This window comes from Melanotaenia boesemani, chromosome 3, assembly GCF_017639745.1.
Source record: "Melanotaenia boesemani isolate fMelBoe1 chromosome 3, fMelBoe1.pri, whole genome shotgun sequence".
In the NCBI taxonomy this organism is placed as follows: Eukaryota; Metazoa; Chordata; class Actinopteri; order Atheriniformes; family Melanotaeniidae; genus Melanotaenia; species Melanotaenia boesemani.
The window spans coordinates 952,907-971,472 of NC_055684.1; the positions used below are offsets into that span (position 1 = coordinate 952,907).

At 43.3% G+C, this 18,566-nt stretch overlaps 1 protein-coding gene across 2 annotated transcripts; it reads right to left on the reverse strand.

Moving 5' to 3' along the window:
- Positions 1 to 215: 215 nt before the first annotated feature.
- Positions 216 to 17,846, reverse strand: cldn19 (claudin 19). Of its 2 annotated transcripts, none has more exons than XM_041981763.1 (5): positions 17,231 to 17,846; positions 9,349 to 9,513; positions 8,951 to 9,035; positions 5,008 to 5,154; positions 216 to 1,378 (listed from the first exon to the last, which is right to left on the reverse strand). In XM_041981763.1, exons 1-5 carry the CDS (start codon positions 17,451 to 17,453, stop codon positions 1,330 to 1,332), a joined length of 669 nt encoding a protein of 222 aa, XP_041837697.1. In that variant the 5' UTR covers positions 17,454 to 17,846; the 3' UTR covers positions 216 to 1,329. The 2 variants fall into 2 exon arrangements, with proteins under 2 accessions (XP_041837697.1, XP_041837698.1); XM_041981764.1 differs by having other exon boundaries at positions 216 to 1,884.
- Between the last annotated feature and the right edge of the window lie 720 nt (positions 17,847 to 18,566).

Consider the following 18,566-nt stretch of genomic DNA (forward strand, 5'->3'; position numbering starts at 1 on the left):
AGCCCTAGTATGGTATGGTACGGTACTGTACGGTACGGTACGGTATGGTATGGTATGGTATGGTTTGGTATGGTACAGTACAGTACGGTATGGTATGGTATGGTATGGTATGGTATGGTATGGTATGGTATTGGTATGGTCCATCTGGTGTGGTCCGGTATGGTATACATCAGCTACATTGGACAGTATTTGATCTAAATAAAGGTAAACTGTGGTCATGATAAGGCTTTAATGTTTTCTTCTATAAAGTGAACAAAACAAGAACAAAATTTCAGCCTTGTTGAGCAAGTTAACCTTTTTAAGAATGTGCCACAGCCCAGTGGAGCAGAAGTGGAATTCCACGTCTGCAATTATTGAACAACAGGGTGCAAAAGTAGGATTTAGCCAGAAAGCAGGAAGTAGTGGGGAGAGTGGGCGAATAGTCGGGCAGGGGGTAAAAGTTAGGAAAAAACTAACAAAGCAGTGACTCAGAGCAAAATTCACGTTTTTTGTCTCTTTTTACTAGACATGGGTATACTGTAAACGAGATGATATACAAGATGGAGGAGGAAAATATTAGACAAAGGACTGGCATGGTGAATAAATGCAGGCATCAGATGGGCACACAGTAAATGGATGTTCCTTAGTACACAGAACAGTACATCCTTTAGAATCCAAAATACGACAACTCTGTCATGCACACTAAACCATAGCGACACAGAAAAACAAGTGAAGGTAATTGGTTTCTCCTCAATCCAGGCTGCTTGGAGACAGGCTTTAAACAAACAGTGCATAAGACATTACATTGAAGTTGTATGGAGTGTATGCATTTCTTGTTTTATCAGTGGTACTGCAGAGTAGCTTCACATCCATTGTTAGAAATCCAACAATAGAAATGGCCTACAGAACTGCTGGCAGAGGAGCTGTGGACACTCGTCCCTCAGACGAGACGGGAGACAGAACCAGTCTATGTGCTCAAATACATACAAACATGTGTTATAAGGCACTGTAGTAAAACATTATATATGTAGTAAATAAAAACAAAGAATACAGTAGGTGGTACATACACCTAGGCATTTTAACATGTTACAGAAAACATATCCTGAATGACTTCCCTCCCAAAGTCAAAAACACAGAGAAGGATATTTTCTCTTTCAAGCCCCCACCCAAAAGATTTAATTCATAAAACTTTGCCAAACATTTTCTTTAATGTCCAAAAGAAAGAAAAGAATTATGTTGATGCAAACTGCTTGAAACAAGCGTGTCAGAAATTGATTCTTGTCTGTTTTGAATTCCTCAGTGAGAGGGTTGACAGAACCTAAACCATGGTAAGGCCAGAAGACTCCCAAACTACAAGTACTGCTCCCTTTTCTCTGGTGGGGTACTTTTAACATTTGGTCTGAAATTCAAAAGGGAAAAAAAAGACACATTTCAGTCAAAGTACAGATACAACAAACAAAATAAACCCAAAAGACACATTTTTAACACCCAGAGGTCATCAGGACTTCAGTCAAGTCATAAATGAAACCTATATGTTTTAATTCATTGTTAAGTTTCAGACAACAACAGGAAGGAAGAGGGGATGGAGGAGATAGAAGAAAGTTGACATCTCTTTTTTTAAAGAAAAAGATGTGATCACATATACTTTAAGAGTCCATATTTACAGAAGAGGCTCAGACAGTGGGAAAAATTGTAGAAGGAAGTACATCTGGGAACCCATTAAACTCATAAGGCACAGATATTCAGGCAAAAAGAGGGACTCATCTACAACCAGAGGTCCAAATTTTGGGTGGAGGAGATAATGGGAAAAAAGTAGGGATTCAGTAGTTGGACAGTCGGACAGTCCTCGATAAAAAGGCAGGGGCTGATCAGTCAGGGAAACTAGTTTCACTCAACAACTCTGCCCTGAATTAGAGGAGAGAAGAAGAAAATCAGAGAAGAAAAGGGTAAGACGACAGAAGGGGAAGCAACACATCAAGACCTCTGAGACTGCCAATGTTAAACATGTTAGCTGGCTAAGAGGCTGGACGTTGGACATGTCAAAATGGCAGCTGGACATTGGACATGTGAAAAGGACCACGAAATGTTGAAAAATGTGAAAACATCAGACAGATGGTGGACATGTGAAAACAGCAGCTCGACGTTGGACATGTGAAAATGGCCGCAGGACATTGGCATTTAAAAATGGCAGCTGGATGTTGGACATGTTTAAATGGCAGTTGGATGTTGGACATGTGAAAATGGAATCTGGATGTTGGACATGTGAAAATGGAACCTGGACATTGGACATGTGAAAATGGCCACCGGACATTGGACATATGAAAATGGCCACCTGACGTTGGACATGTGAAAATGGAACCTGGATGTTGGACATGTGAAAATGGAACCTGGACATTGGACATGTGAAAATGGCCACCGGACGTTGGACATATGAAAATGGCCACTGGACGTTGGACATGTGAAAATGGCCACCGGACGTTGGACATGTGAAAATGGCAGCTGGATGTTGGACATGTAGAAACGGGAGCTAGACGTTGGACATGTGAAAAGTGCATTTCGACATTGGAAATGTCAAAATGGAATCTGGACTTTGGACATTTGAAAACAGCAGCTGAACGTTGGACATGTCAAAACAGCTGCAGGGGCCGACAAGCTGAAGTTTTGACATGTCCAATATCCAGCTGCTGTTTTGACATGTTCTGCGTCCAGAAAAAGGCCACTGGAAATGACCACTTTATTTTGGACATATGAAAATGGCCAATGAACACTGGACATGTCAAAAGGGCCACTAGACATTGGACATGTGAAAATGTCCGCTTTATCTTGGACATATGAAAATGGCCACTGAACACTGGACATGCAAAAACAGATGCCAGACGTTGGACATGTTAGCACAAAGGGTTGAAAGACTATGAGGAAAAGCACAGGAAATGCTACATGTGAGCTAGCTAGGAGGTTAATAGTTAAAGTGTTTACTAGGTGCGAAAAAAGATATTTTTAATGGACTGACTGAACAAAAATAGACAAAAGTTTAACTTTTTGCCATGATTATGTGATATGATTGATACTACCTTGATGTTAATGCTAAGCTAATGTAGCTCTTATGGGTACAGTAGTTTGCAAACTGCAGCCATAAGAGTTATATTAGCTTAGAATAAAATGTAGTTGTTGGTGTAAGTCTATTCCATCTTTGTCAAAGGCACCTACAATCTGTCCAGGGGCATCTTTTATTTTGTCTTTGTAGATCAACTAACAAGCCACCTTCCTCTGTTAAAATTTTCTGCTAAGCTAAGCCATGCTAAGCTAACTTCTGGCTATTGCTTATATTTAGCAGACATGTAGAGGACATAGACATCATATATCTCAGTTATAAAATTAAACTAAAGTTAAATTCTCAGCTAAAAGTCTCAAATTTTGTTATTTTTTAATTCTCATACTGTTGGACATAGTTTTACAGGTAGCTTTTTATACCTGTTGTTGAGCAGTCCCCATTCAAACCCAAACCAGCCAATTTTCTTAACAACTCTTTTTATGTAAAGGGCATATAGAAGCATAATAGTATTCCGCAACCAAGTGTCTTCTGGGAAGGGAGGTTGCAGGAAGGAGAAATGGGGCAACTGGGGCCCATTCTGAGAAAAGTTATTGGCTTTATTATCTGGAACAATGATGGACCACCTCTTCAGGAAACACAAATGAGGGCAAAGTGATGTGGAAGCATCAAAGAGAAACTCAAGAGCCAATTTAGTGCTGCAGTTGAGTTTTCCATGCCCTAATATGGGGATAACTGCAAGTATCCTTCATCCCTAAGGAGTAGTCAGTAGTTTGCAAATGACCTGTTGCTATTGTGACATACGTGATCAGTGAAGCAGGATTTACTGAAGTGAAGTTATAAATGTTTAGTTCAGTTCAAGCTTCATATTAGCTCATGGTGGGACATCATAATACTGTGCAAGTGCCCTTCACTGCAGCTTATTCTTCCCAGTAAGACTGATGCTTGTGTCAGAAGACTATAAAATAACTTACATCATATACACTGATTTTAGATTAGGAGATGAGAGGGTATAAATCTGGAAGCATGATGTTAGTAAATGGAGCGTGAGGACGTGTTAGTGAAAACCCTCCTTCGCTCTAAGCGCTGGGTAAAAGGACAAAACAATACTCAGCAACATGCACACTCATTAGCAGACACCTTCATGAAGCAATTCACCTCCACTCCTGCAGTTCAGATTGTGTCTTGTGTTTCTCATAAAGAGATTTTGGTGGTGTGAAGTGAAAGGGTTACATAAAACTGACGAAGTGATTCATCTCTTCTAAACTGGCTGTCTGAAACCTTCATCATCCAGTTAAAGCCTGAATCTCAGATCTGGCTTTGGGGAAAACTGAAATTTAAATGCTCTAAAACTTCATTCTTGGAACTACTGTTCATAAATAATGCTGATTCAAAAGGAAAGAGAAACAACTCTTTCTTGTTTTTGTGCAATGGTTTACATCTCTAACTTTACACAACCTAACTGCACCAGTGGAGAATAAGTACACAAAGCAAACTGGAGTCTGAACACCAATACAGCTCCAACCAGGAAGCACAGGACAAGCTAGTAAAGGTCAGTGAGTTTGCTGGTAATTTTAACTCCATACCCAGATTCCCCGTGAAAATCATTCACCAAAAACATAGTTCTGCTGTACTAAGAAACAAATGCTTTGGTTTGTTTTCTTTGTATCTGCACTAATAAGTACATTGAATGATGCTGAGGTACATGGGAGGTTTCCATTAACAACAAGCTTATCCTGGTGAGCTGAAGGATTGACATGAAATATAAATACTTAATATTTGCAACTCTTTGAGTCACAAAAATACATCCTACTAGTGATTGTTTGTGAGTTATAACATGTTTCTGTGTATGAGCCTTATATGATTGCATGCATGAGAGTCTTTTTCTTTTGTTTTTGGGGGGGGGGGGGGTGCCAAGCATGTCCTCTGCTCTCTGATTGGATGGCTGCAGGAGGTGGGGGTGGGTGGTTTACACGTACTCCCTGGCTGTGGAAGGCTGTGATTGGCGGTAATACTGCTGCCCTCGCATGTCGTCTTTAGAGCAGGAGCAGCACAGCAAGGATCCACCCAGAACTGTCAGGCTGGCCGCTGCCCATCCCACAAACAGGGCGGAGCCAAACTCATACCTGGACAAGAAACAGGTGGGAGGGTTAGGAGGCGATCCTAAGGCTTGTTTTACTCTTTTAAATTAAAAATTTCAGGATTATCCATAAGCTCAGTATTTGACTTGTAAACTCCAGTATTTAAGTACAACTTGCAAATTATCTTATTTAAAAAGTAAATAACCTATATTAGTTATGATGTTCTCGGGTCAGTTTGATCCAGGATGAGTTTAGTTAACCAAAAGTGTCAGGCCCTGTTTACACCACAACGCTGAGACAGTAGAACACAGATAAAACCACACAGATTTGACAACAGCCTCCACAGTGACATTTTCCTGCAATGCAAGTCAAGTCCCGTTAATGGAAACTGGAGCTGGAATCTTTTGGAAATAAAATCGTGTTTCACGTCATCTCGTGCACTCGGACTCTGATTAATCTGCGAAAAGCATAACAATAATTACGGAGCTCCATGTCATGTTAGCGCCTCTGCATCTTTTTCATTTATTGGGTCTGTTGAAGCCAAACCTGTTTCTGGTAGAACATTTATGCCTCAGTGAAGATGATCAGTGGTTCCCAACCTATTTTTCTCGGGACCCCCGTCATGCATATACTAAGAAGCCATGGACCCCCTGCCCCACCCCGTCCTACAACCATACTTGGTTTTATACTTATAAATAATGTAGTCCTATCCTTCGATAAAGCCCAATTTAAGAAGTTAATTCAATTACATAGAGCCTTACTATTTTCTTAAAATAGGGACAATGTGTTGACATTACTCACAATAGCTTATAAGGTTCAAAGTTTTGGGGACCCACTGTTCTTGTTGGGGGTCCCGGATAACCTCTAGATAACCAGCGGTTAGCATGCAACGCTTCTGTTGTTGTGTTTTCTGGTCTTTGGAGGATGTTGTGCACACCTGGGTGTGTCGTTGCAAGGTTTCACTGCCCCCTAGAGGCCTGGCAAGTGCACTACATGGTTTCTGGTCCTGCACAGTGTTGTGTAATTCCTTTTTTTTTTTTTTTTTTTTTTTTACAATTACCCAAAGGAAAAGGTTTGGTATTTTGTGTGGAAACAGGGCCTCATAAACCACACACACACACACACACATATATGTGTGTGTCTGTGAGTGTGTGTGTGTGTGTGTGTGCGTAGTTTTTTTTTTATATAGTGACTTATTTTTTACATAGTATTTTATATAGTGGAACTTTACTTCTCAGTCCTATGGCTTACTGCTCATCACTTGAGTGTCACGCAGTAAAGGTCTCTACACCCATCACTGCATACATTCTGGTCATTTACCGCCTCCGGGTGGCAGTATAGATGAGTTTTCTCTGAAATGGACATGATTCTCTCTGACATTCCTGATGATGGCACACCACTAATTGTCATGGGAGACATGAACATTCACATTGGCAAACCACAGCAACTGACTTTTTGGCTTTCATCTACTCTTTCAATCTCAAACTGGTTCAGACTCCTCCAACACACAAAGCTGGTAATACTCTTGACTTGGTACTGACCAGAAACTGCTCCACAGCCGACCTGTCCGTCACCCCGCTGCACCTCTCAGACCACTTCCTGGTTAAATTCTCAGTCTTCCTTCCTCATGTCACTCAAGCGGCTCCTAAAATATGGCCTCCTACCCAAGTGGCAACCTCTGCCTGTAAAAAGTGAAGCCTATGCAAAAAATTGCAGTTCCCCCTTCATCCATTAGGGGCTCCAAACCAGAGTAAATCCCCATAGACTCCCATGTTAAAAAGACCAACTTCACAGCAGAAATAAACATGTTTAAAGCCTGGTACAAAGATCCATTTTAGGATTAAAAGGTCAAGTTTACCTTCATGACAACTGTGAGGGGGGTGACGTTTTTTCTAACTTTTCTGTTTGGATGTTAGTTAATCTTGAAATTTGGCATTAATTAGGGGCGTGTCCTTTTGATTGACAGGAATCCAATATTCATGGAAAGAAGCCGGCTAACAACGCGCCTTAGCTTTAGCCCGCCTACCTCCGTTAGCTGGTTAGCTACCATTAGCTCACATTTTAGCTAAGAGCTGGGTTAGCTCTTAGCTACAGGCAGCTAGGAGTTTGATGGGTGTCAATCATCCACCCCCACCTTCACAGTCCCCCTCTCAGCTTTACCTCTTTACCCATTTTTGGATTTCCCGGGAATGGCAACACGCGTGATGCTGCCAAGATGACAATGGTGGGAACCGCCCAATGAGCTTCAGTTCAGCTCTTCAGAAACCTACGGGTGACATCACAGAGGCTTCGTCCATCTTTTATATACAGTCTATGGTCCTACTGCAGAAACTTGAGATCCCTGAGACCTACACAGCTGTCTGGTTTACTCTACCCTCCCTTCCCACTCAGACTTCTCCTTACTGTCTGTTAATGAGGCTACAGAAACAATCTGCTCCTTTCGCTCTCTAAATGAGGACGGAGTCTCTAAACTTCTAGTCAACTCAAAACCCACGACCTGTCCTCTTGATCCTGTTCCCTCTGACATCATGCAGACCTACAATCAAACCTGCAGTAACCCATATTATCACCTCCTCTCTTAAATCCGGTGTCTTTCCCTCTGCCTTCAAGCAAGCTCGGGTTACCCTGCTGCTGAAGAATGCCACACTCAACCCAGCCCAGGTTGGAAACTACCGGCCGGTCTCACTGCTTCCATTCATGTCTAAACTACTAGAGCGTGCCGTCTTCAGTCAGGTCTCACAGTTCCTCCAAGACAACAACCTGTTAGATCCATATCAGTCTGGCTATAGGCAAGGCCGCTCTACTGAAATTGCTCTCCTGTCAGTTACTGATTCCCTACGGGTTGCCTGCTGGACCTGTCTGCTGCCTTTGACACAGTCAACCATCATATACTGTTCTCCACACTCTCGGAGCTTGGTATCTCAGGATCTGTCTCTCATGGTTTACTTCCTACCTCACAGGAAGATCCTTCAGAGTATCTTGGCGAGGGGGCGTGTCCAGATCACATGGGCTGACAACAGGGGTGCCTCAGGGCTCGGTGCTTGGCCCTCTACTCTTTTCACTATACACCTCCTCACTCGGTGCATCATTAGCTCTAATATTTTCTCCTACCACTGCTATGCAAATGACACTCAGCTTTTCCTTTCTTTCCCACCTGATGACACAACGTCTCAATGTGAATATCAGCATGTTGCTGATATCTCCACATGGATGAAGGATCGCCACCTTCAGCTAAATCTGTCCAAGACTGAGCTTATTGTCTTTCCAGCCAATCCTTCCTTACCGCCACAGATAAGTGTGCAGCTTGACTCCATCACGCTTCTACATCTTCTACCAGGAATCTTGGTGTCATGGTAGACAACCAGCTGACCTTTAAGGACCATGTTGCCTTGGTTGCTGGTCTTGCCGATTTGCTCTCTACAACATCAGGAGGATCAGACCCTACCTGACTGAACACACGGCCCAGCTCCTGGTCCAGGCTCTGGTCATTTCACCCATTGACTACTGCAACTCCTTACTGGCTGGCCTGCCTGCATGCTCAGTTAAACCTCTGCAGATGATCCAGAACGCAGCAGCACGTCTGGTCTTCAACCAGCCCAAAAGAGCTCATGTCACTCCACTGCTAATTGCTCTCCACTGTCTTCCAGTTGCAGTGCATCAGATTCAAAGCTCTGTTTCTGGCTTACAAAACAATAACCCAAATGGCTCCGGTCTACCTCCACTCCTTTATCCAGAGCTACACTCCCTCTCCACAGTTTTAAAACGCTGCTGTAGGAGATGAAACGGCTTAGTTTTACTGAAGAAGCAGAGGTCCTTCAACAGGAACAGATGAGTGACACACCTGGCGTTGGGGGGAGTATTTGGGTTGAAAAACTGATAGGACACTTGAGTGGCGTACCACGACACAGACACCAGTGTGCATAGACCTGTGGAAGGAGAGACAAGGGTATTAGCTCAGCATGTCAACATGGCTGCAAGTACTCATTACAGCTGCAACAACACCCAGATGAAGTGGTAGGGGTCCTTGTCTAGTTCATCTTCTCCTCTGGGATTATGATTTATGTCTGAGGTCAGCAGTGAAAATGACCTCTTCCTGTTTACAGCAAGGCTTTAATTTCCCTAGCAGAACTCTTCATTCAGGCTAGAAAAATGTTGCTAAATGCCCTGATTATGGGAGCTACTGCACACAGTTGTGTTTGCAAATAATACAAAACAAAAAAAAAATTCTCAAAATGCCACCTGCAAGCAGGAAGAGGGTTCCTCCGGTCACAGCAATGCGGGTCTTAGTGGAAGGGTTGTTATCTCCCACCTTGGTGCACTTCATGCCCACCACACTGACAATGATGCCGATGAAGCCCAGCAGCACCGACACGACCATGAGAGCCCGGCATGTCTGGATGTGGACTAGATAAAGGAGAGGAAAGGAGGAGGCAGGGATGGTGGATGATACAATAGATTAAAATAAAATTAAGGATAAGAGAAGGAGGAAAGTGGTGATGAGATGAGAAGACAGACAGTCTTTCAGCACTAACAGACTAACAGAAAAATCCAATTCTGGACTTTAAAGTGATAATTACAAAGGAATGATGATCTGCATGCCGTGCAGGACTGATGGGAGACCGCATGCATTTTAGAAGGCTCATTATCCAGAGTCCACCACTGTCCCAGTTTCCAGATTAACCTAAATTCCACTTTTCATTTTCCAGATGCAACTGTATGGGTCAAAGTCTGGGACTCCACACCATTCCAGAGAGGTTTTGCCTTCTCAAAAATCGAATGCATTGCCCACACAGGCCTCAATACACACATAACTCTGTAGGAGGAACACATTATCACACACACATCCTTGCATGCATGTACAAGTGCACCATGTGTCTGCACACAGAGGCTGTAGGTGGGCACAGATGAAACTCTGGCTCACAGTAGCTGTAGGAGGTCCTGCTTTACATGTTTCACACAGTGGTATTAGTGTAGCTTTGTTACAAAGCCAGATTGTTTTCAAGGGGCCGTCTCCACGGCGACCAGGCATCACCGCTGCCATGCACAGATGTGGAAACAGGAAAGCAATGCTGGCACTTAATCCTCATGCAGCCCTATGGACATTGTTCCTCTTCATCTGGAGCATTTCGGCTGTTTTATGCATAAATCTCTTAAACAACATTTAAGGATTTAGTTTTTCAGCCCTTTAAACGCCGTCTCAAAGACATGATGTTTTTGTGAGAAAAGCCCAACCTGAGTTCCAAGAACACGTGTGGTTAAAAAATAATCCCACCAACATTTTCATAAGGAAAAAAAGAACTCATTTAGGTTTTTTTTTCATAAAAGCTATTAAAATCACTTAACAAACAGGCATTTAAAGGGTTAAAATTCCAATTATTATTCAGTATTTGATTGTTTGTATCAGAAATGAAGCTGATCAAAAGATTTAATCCAAAAAACAATCAATCAATCAATCACTAAATAATCACCCAGCTGGTATTTAAAAGGTTAAATCTTCAAAATCTTTGAAATGTTTGTAGTTTTCAGCAGAAGTTGTTTCAGGGTTTTATGCACAAAAATTTAAACAAATGTTAATCTGTTAAATTTAGGGTGCTTCTTTGGATGATTTTGTCTTTAAAGACTCCAGATGTGGTAAATAAAGCTGCTGTCTGAGGGTTCATGAAGGGAAATGGCTTAAAAAATTGTTTACACATAGTTAAACTTATTTCCGGAGCTTACAGTTTGGCATCTCTAGGAAACGAGCAGATGAACTTTCAGAGGAACATTCAGTGCTTTGTGTCTCAGTCTGAATAAAAACCTTGATGTTTTATGAGGAACCCATTTCTGAGCTGCAGAACTGAAGCAAATGGAGTTGAATTGACCTGAGAAGGACTTGCTGGAAGCAACGGTCTAAGCAGGGAGCAACAGGCTTCATTTGTCTATGTGGCAGAAAAACAGCCCATCATTCATGCAGCAGCATCTCAGGAGCTGATCTGAGGGGATTCATGGTGGCAAGAAAAGGATGAAGGATCTTTGAAGTATAATTTATGGCTCCGGAGCACCGGAGCATCGAGTATTTGAACAGCATTCATCAGAAAGAGTTTTTTTGTTTTTTCATCTATGTCGGGTGTCCATCTTTTCTTCTGAGGTCATACAGGGGTTCAGGCTTCAGTCTGGGATGGACCTTAAGGGCATTTGCGGGCTTTGAGTTGAAGGAGAGGTTACAGGGAGACGGAGGGGAAGGGAGGGTGGTGGTTGTAGGCCGGCTTACCCTCAGGCTCTCTCTCTGTCTGGTGCCAACACCAGCAGTGCCAGCCACCAGCTTTCAATGAGTGTGTGTGCAAAGGTCTGTAAGGTCCCTTTGTGAGGTAATTTCTGACTGTTCTGCATGTTATATCCCACACACTGGAAAAGATCTAAGACCACCCTCATGCCTAACACCTCTGGCCTCTACCAGTCCCATTTCATCTGATACTCACTGCACATTTAGCTTAAATAAAACTGTACATAGCTCCATGTGCACATGCTTGGGTTCAACACATCTGTATTTAGCTCTGTGTACATGTGTTCAGATTCAGCGTGTCTGTAGTTAGCTCCGTGTTCATGTGCTCGGGTTCAAGACATCTGCTCAATGTGCACATGCTCGGGTTCAACACATCTGTATTTACCTCTGTGTACACGTCTTCTGATTCAGCACGTCTGCAGTTAGCTTTGTGTGCATATGCTCGGGTTCAACACATATGTAGTTAGCTCCATGTGCACATGCTCGGGTTCAACACGTCTGTAGTTAGCTCCATGTGCATATGCTCGGGTAGAACACGTCTGTAGTTAGCTCCATGTGCATGTCCTTGGGTTCAACATGTACATAGATTCAAAACATCTGCTCCATGTGCACATGCTCGGGTTCAACAAGTCTGTAGTTAGCTCCATGTTCACATGCTCGGGTTCAACACGTCTGTAGTTAGCTCCATGTGCATGTGCTCGGGTTTAACAAGTATGTAGTTAGCTCCATGTGCACACGCTCAGGTTCAACATGTATGTAGGTTCAAAATATCTGCTCCATGTGCACATGCTCGGGTTCAACACGTCTGTAGTTAGCTCCATGTGCATGTGCTCGGGTTTAACAAGTATGTAGTTAGCTCCATGTGCACACGCTCAGGTTCAACATGTATGTAGGTTCAAAACATCTGCTCCATGTGCACATGCTCGGTTTCAACACGTCTGTAGTTAGCTCCATGTGCATATGCTCGAGTTCAACACGCCTGTAGTTAGCTCCATGTGCATGTGCTTGGGTTTAACACGTATGTAGTTAGCTCCATGTGCACACGCTCAGGTTCAGCATGTCTGTAGTTAGCTCCATGTGCTTGTGCTCGGGTTCAACACGTCTGTAGTCAGCTCCATGTGCATGTGCTCGGGATTAACACGTTTGTAGTTAGCTCCATGTGCACACGTTGAGGTTCAGCACGTCTATAGTTAGCTCCATGTGCATATGCTTGGGTTCAACATGTATGTAGGTTCAAAACATCTGCTCTATGTGCACATGCTCGGGTTCAACACGTCTGTAGTGAGCTCCATGTGCATGTGCTTGGGTTCAACACGTCTGTAGTTAGCTCCATATGCACATGCTCGAGTTCAACATGTATGTAGTTAGCTCTATGTACACATGCTCGGGTTCAACACGTCTGTAGTTAGCTGCATGTGTACATGCTCGGGTTCAACACATCTGCTCCCTGTGCACACGCTCGGGTTCAACACGTCTGTAGTTAGCTCCATGCGCACGTGCTCGGGTTCAACACGTCTGTAGTTAGCTCCATGTGTACATGTTCGGGTTTACCATGTCTGTAGTTAGCTCTATGTACACATGCTCGGGTTCAACACGTCTGTAGTTAGCTCCATATGCACATGCTCGGGTTCAACACGTCTGCTCCATGTGCACATGCTCGGGTTCAACACGTCTGTAGTTAGCTCTATGTACACATGCTCGGGTTCAACATGTATGTAGTTACCTACATGTGCAGGTGCTCAGGTTCAACATGTATGTAGTTAGCTCCATGTGCATATGCTCGAGTTCAACACGCCTGTAGTTAGCTCCATGTGCATGTGCTTGGGTTTAACACGTATGTAGTTAGCTCCATGTGCACACGCTCAGGTTCAGCATGTCTGTAGTTAGCTCCATGTGCTTGTGCTCGGGTTCAACATGTATGTAGTTAGCTCTATGTACACATGCTTGGGTTCAACACGTCTGTAGTTAGCTCCATGTGTACATGCTCGGGTTCAACACATCTGCTCCCTGTTCACATGCTCGGGTTCAACACGTCTGTAGTTAGCTCTATGTACACATGCTCGGGTTCAACACGTCTGTAGTTAGCTCCATGTGCATGTGCTCGGGTTCAACACGTCTGTAGTTAGCTCTATGTACACATGCTCGGGTTCAACATGTATGTAGTTACCTACATGTGCATGTGCTCAGGTTCAACATGTATGTAGTTAGCTCTATGTACACATGCTTGGGTTCAACACGTCTGTAGTTAGCTCTATGTACACATGCTCGGGTTCAACACGTCTGTAGTTAGCTCCATGTGCCCATGCTCGGGTTCAACATGTATTTAGTTAACTACATGTGCATATGCTCGGGTTCAACACGTCTGTAGTTAGCTCCATATGCACATGCTCGGGTTCAACATGTATGTAGTTAGCTCTATGTACACATGCTCGGGTTCAACACGTCTGTAGTTAGCTCCATATGCACATGCTCGGGTTCAACACGTCTGCTCCATGTGCACATGCTCGGGTTCAACACGTCTGTAGTTAGCTCTATGTACACATGCTCGGGTTCAACATGTATGTAGTTACCTACATGTGCAGGTGCTCAGGTTCAACATGTATGTAGTTAGCTCTATGTACACATGCTTGGGTTCAACACGTCTGTAGTTAGCTCCATGTGTACATGCTCGGGTTCAACACATCTGCTCCCTGTTCACATGCTCGGGTTCAACACGTCTGTAGTTAGCTCTATGTACACATGCTCGGGTTCAACACGTCTGTAGTTAGCTCCATGTGCATGTGCTCGGGTTCAACACGTCTGTAGTTAGCTCTATGTACACATGCTCGGGTTCAACATGTATGTAGTTACCTACATGTGCATGTGCTCAGGTTCAACATGTATGTAGTTAGCTCTATGTACACATGCTTGGGTTCAACACGTCTGTAGTTAGCTCTATGTACACATGCTCGGGTTCAACACGTCTGTAGTTAGCTCCATGTGCCCATGCTCAGGTTCAACATGTATTTAGTTAACTACATGTGCATATGCTCGGGTTCAACACGTCTGTAGTTAGCTCCATATGCACATGCTCGGGTTCAACATGTATGTAGTTAGCTCTATGTACACATGCTCGGGTTCAACACGTCTGTAGTTAGCTCCATATGCACATGCTCGGGTTCAACACGTCTGCTCCATGTGCACATGCTCGGGTTCAAAACGTCTGTAGTTAGTTCCATATGCACGTGCTCGAGTTCAACACGTATGTAGTTAGCTCCATGTGCATTTGCTCGGGTTCAACACGTCTGTAGTTAGCTCTATGCACACATGCTCGGGTTTAACACGTCTGTAGTTAGCTCCATATGCACATGCTCGGGTTTAACATGTCTGTCGTTAGCTCCATGTGCACTTGCTTGGGTTCAACACGTCTGCTCCATGTGCACATGCTCGGGTTCAACACGTCTGTAGTTAGCTCTATGTACACATGCTCGGGTTCAGCATGTATGTAGTTACCTACATGTGCATGTGCTCAGGTTCAACATGTATGTAGTTAGCTCTATGTACACATGCTCGGGTTCAACACGTCTGTAGTTAGCTCCATAAGCACGTGCTCGGGTTTAACATGTCTGTAGTTAGCTCCGTGTGCACATGCTTGTGTTCAACACATCTGTAGTTAGCTCCGTGTGCACATGCTTGTGTTCAACACATCTGTAGTTAGCTCCATGTGCCCATGCTCGGGTTCAACATGTATTTAGTTAACTACATGTACATGTGCTCGGGTTCAACACATCTGTATTTACCTTAGTGTACACGTCTTCTTATTCAGCACGTCTGTAGTTAGCTTCGAGTGTATGTGCTCGGGTTCAACATGTCTCTATGTGCACATTCTCAGGTTCAACATATCTGTAGTTACCTACATGTGCACATGCTCGAGTTCAACACGTTTGCTCCATGTGCACATGCTTGGGTTTAACATGTATGTAGTTAGCTCTATCTGCACATTCTCAGGTTCAATACATCTGTAGTTACCTACATGTGCACTTTCTCAGATTCAACACGTATGTAGTTAGCTTCTTATGCACATGCTCGGGTTCAACATGTATGTCGTTAGCACCATGTTTACAGGCTCACATCTCAATGATCTAAAGGGTCAAAAAGAAGCTGTCAAAGTCACCAAGACAAACAACCAAAGCTTTATGTTTCAAGACATAACTGCCCCTGCTGCGTTTGTAGGTCCACGTAAGAGCTAACTACCATCATACTCTCCCAGTTGTACAGCTTGCTAATGTATATATATATATATATCACAACTGGCTGTTACAACTTAGCTGAAGCTATAAAATCATCACAGTGAAAAATACTGAGGCCTTATTTCAATTTTTTCTGCTCTGTCATGTGTTTTATTAAAAACTCTAAACTGTGTAAAACTCTGAAAAACACACTGGTGACCAAAGCCTCATTTTGTAAATTATTGTTGGTAAACAATAAGTTGGTAAACATAAAGGGACCACAGGTGCGTATAAAAGCCAAATAATATTTTCAAGTTTGTTTTTTTTTTTTTTGTTTTTTTTTTTTGGAATTGTTTTATTTTTTAGAAATGTTAATTATGACTAGAATTTCAAAAAACAGGTACAAATGTAAGAAAATATGCTGAATCACCATTTTAGACCACGCCTGTCAGTTGCTATGACAATAGATTGGCAGAAGCAGGTGGCTGAGAGGAGCTGTCATTTCAGCACCACCATCAGCCGTCTTTTCAGCCACCTTTCAACCCAACTGCCGTCTCCTGGGGTGAAACGTAGAGTTGGCCAGAAGCACAGTCTGGTGAACAATTCCACCCACCATCACATGCTTCCCCAACCGCCAACGCATCCAGGGGTGATGAGCTCTTTCAACAAGCTGGATCAAACCAGAGCTGAACCCAGACCGGGTGGGGGGGGGGGACACCTGAATGAGCGTCTGATTGAGCGAGAGTGTTCAGTCCCGACTGGAAGCAGCATGCAGACGTGTTTGTGTTGGGCCTGAAAGTGAGCTCACTGGGTGTGTTAACGGACAAATGGGCCAATGTGGGGAAGACGGTGCGCATTCTGGGAATATCTCTGCTGTTTAGCTCAACACTGTCCTTTTCTTCTCCAAACAGCCTCCATTCATGCACCAGGACAATACGCTCTCCTTGTTGCTGCCATGAACCAAAGGAGAAGGGAGATGAGTCCTGATTGCCTCTAAAAATGAAAATGGCTCACAGAGAAGCCAAAATGTTTGCAAAGAGCCTCATTTGTTGCTCTTAGAAAAATAGTTCCTCAATAGACAAACAAAAAACACATTTTATCTTGTAAAAATTACTTCTGACTGAGACCCTTCCCTCTACAAATCCCCCAACCACCCCCCACCCACCCAGTCTTTCATTTGAGTCTCCAGCAGAATGATTTAAGCAGACAGTAGACGGATGGATTCATATAATCTGTGTGCCATTAATTATGAGTCACTAGTCCTGCTTACAGATTGGAGATGACAGGAGGCTCATATTGGGAGCTAATTTATGTCTGAATCCCACATTCTTCGCCCTCTCTGGCTTCTCACACATTACATGGACACCACTTTATTAAAGATTTACAGCTTGGGAACTTCTTCATCTCTGGAATTGTGAATGGAAGAGCATTAACAGCACAGAAAGCAGAGATGTTACCTTAGGAAGAAAAAGAAATGTGCTAATGAAAGTAGTTTTTTTTTTTTTTTGCCTGTATTTTAATTATTCTCTTTCAGTTAAAATAATACATTAGGATTTCTCCATTAAAACGAAGCCTTAGAGCAGAAAATAAAATGATAAAGGCTGTGGGCAAGCAGAGGAAAAACATGGATAAACTCAGAGTTCATACTTACTGTCCAGCGACAGCATGGAGTCAAAGATCTTGCACTGCACCTGTCCTGTGCTCTGCGAGGCGCAGCTCATCCACAGCCCCTCGTACAGACCCACGGCCGTGATGATGGCATCTCCGGCATAGGACGATTGCTTCCACTGGGGCAGGGCGGTGGTGGAGATGATGCCAATCCAGCCGCCCAACGCCAGAAAGTAACCCAACAATTGAAGACCTGAGTTGGCCATTCTGCTTTCTGTCTGTTTCCTGACTTATCCGACTCTTTGTGTTTCAATCAGGCGATGATAGAGTTTGAGCAGCCTTTGTAGGGACACCTGTTACTTGTTTCTCTTTACTCTATCTGGTCCCTCTGAACATCCTTTTCATTTGAAGAGTTCACTTTCTTTTTCTCTTTTCGTCCAGCTGGGATAATGACTCTCCTCCGCAGGGCTGACGTCTTCTATTCCTAAACCAGTCAAAGTGGAAGAAAGGTCTTCTGCGGGTCAGTGATCAAGCATCGTTGCAGCGCTGCTTCACTGTCTGCATGGCTTCGTCCTGTCCCTTCTCTTTCTGTCTGCTGCTTGCTTGTTTTCCTCCCCACTTCAATCTTTCCTACTCCAGGCTTAAGTGGCTCAGTGAGAGGGAATAGAGAAAAAGGAAAAAAGGGGGGAGCATGTGAACATAGCAAGCTGACCATGAAGGGATGGCAGAAAAAACTGGCTCGCAATTGGTCTGTTGTGTGTTGAAAGACCGCCTAGAGGGAGGGAAGAAGGCTGGTGTGACTGGAGAGAGGAAGACTTTTCAAATAGAGAAAAATAAAAAACAGAAGATAATTCTCCTTTTTTTATTCATTTTTAAAATCTAAACCGGTCTGTAGCAGCTGAAGATTTTAATTCCAGTATAAACAAGTCTGCAGAAGATGAAGCTTTAAATCCCAGTATAAACCAGTCTGTGGAAGTTGAAGCTTTTAATCCCATTAAAGTCCAGTCTATAGAAGCTGCATATTTTATTACCAGCATAAACCAGTATATAGAAGCTGAAGCTTTAAATCCCAGTATGAACCAGTCTGTAGCAGTTTATCCCAGTACAAACCAGTCTGTAGCAGCTTTTAATCCCAGTATAAAACAGTCTGTAGCAGCTTTTAATCTCAGTATAAACCAGTCTGTAGCAGCTTTTAATCGCAGTACAAACCAGTCTGTAGCAGCTTTTAATCCCAGTATGAACCAGTCTGTAGCAGCTTTTAATCCCAGTATAAACCAGTTTGTAGCAGCGTTTAATCCCAGTATAAACTAGTCTGTAGCAGATTTTAATCCCAGTATAAACCAGTCTGTAGCAGCTTTTAATCCCAGTATAAACCAGTC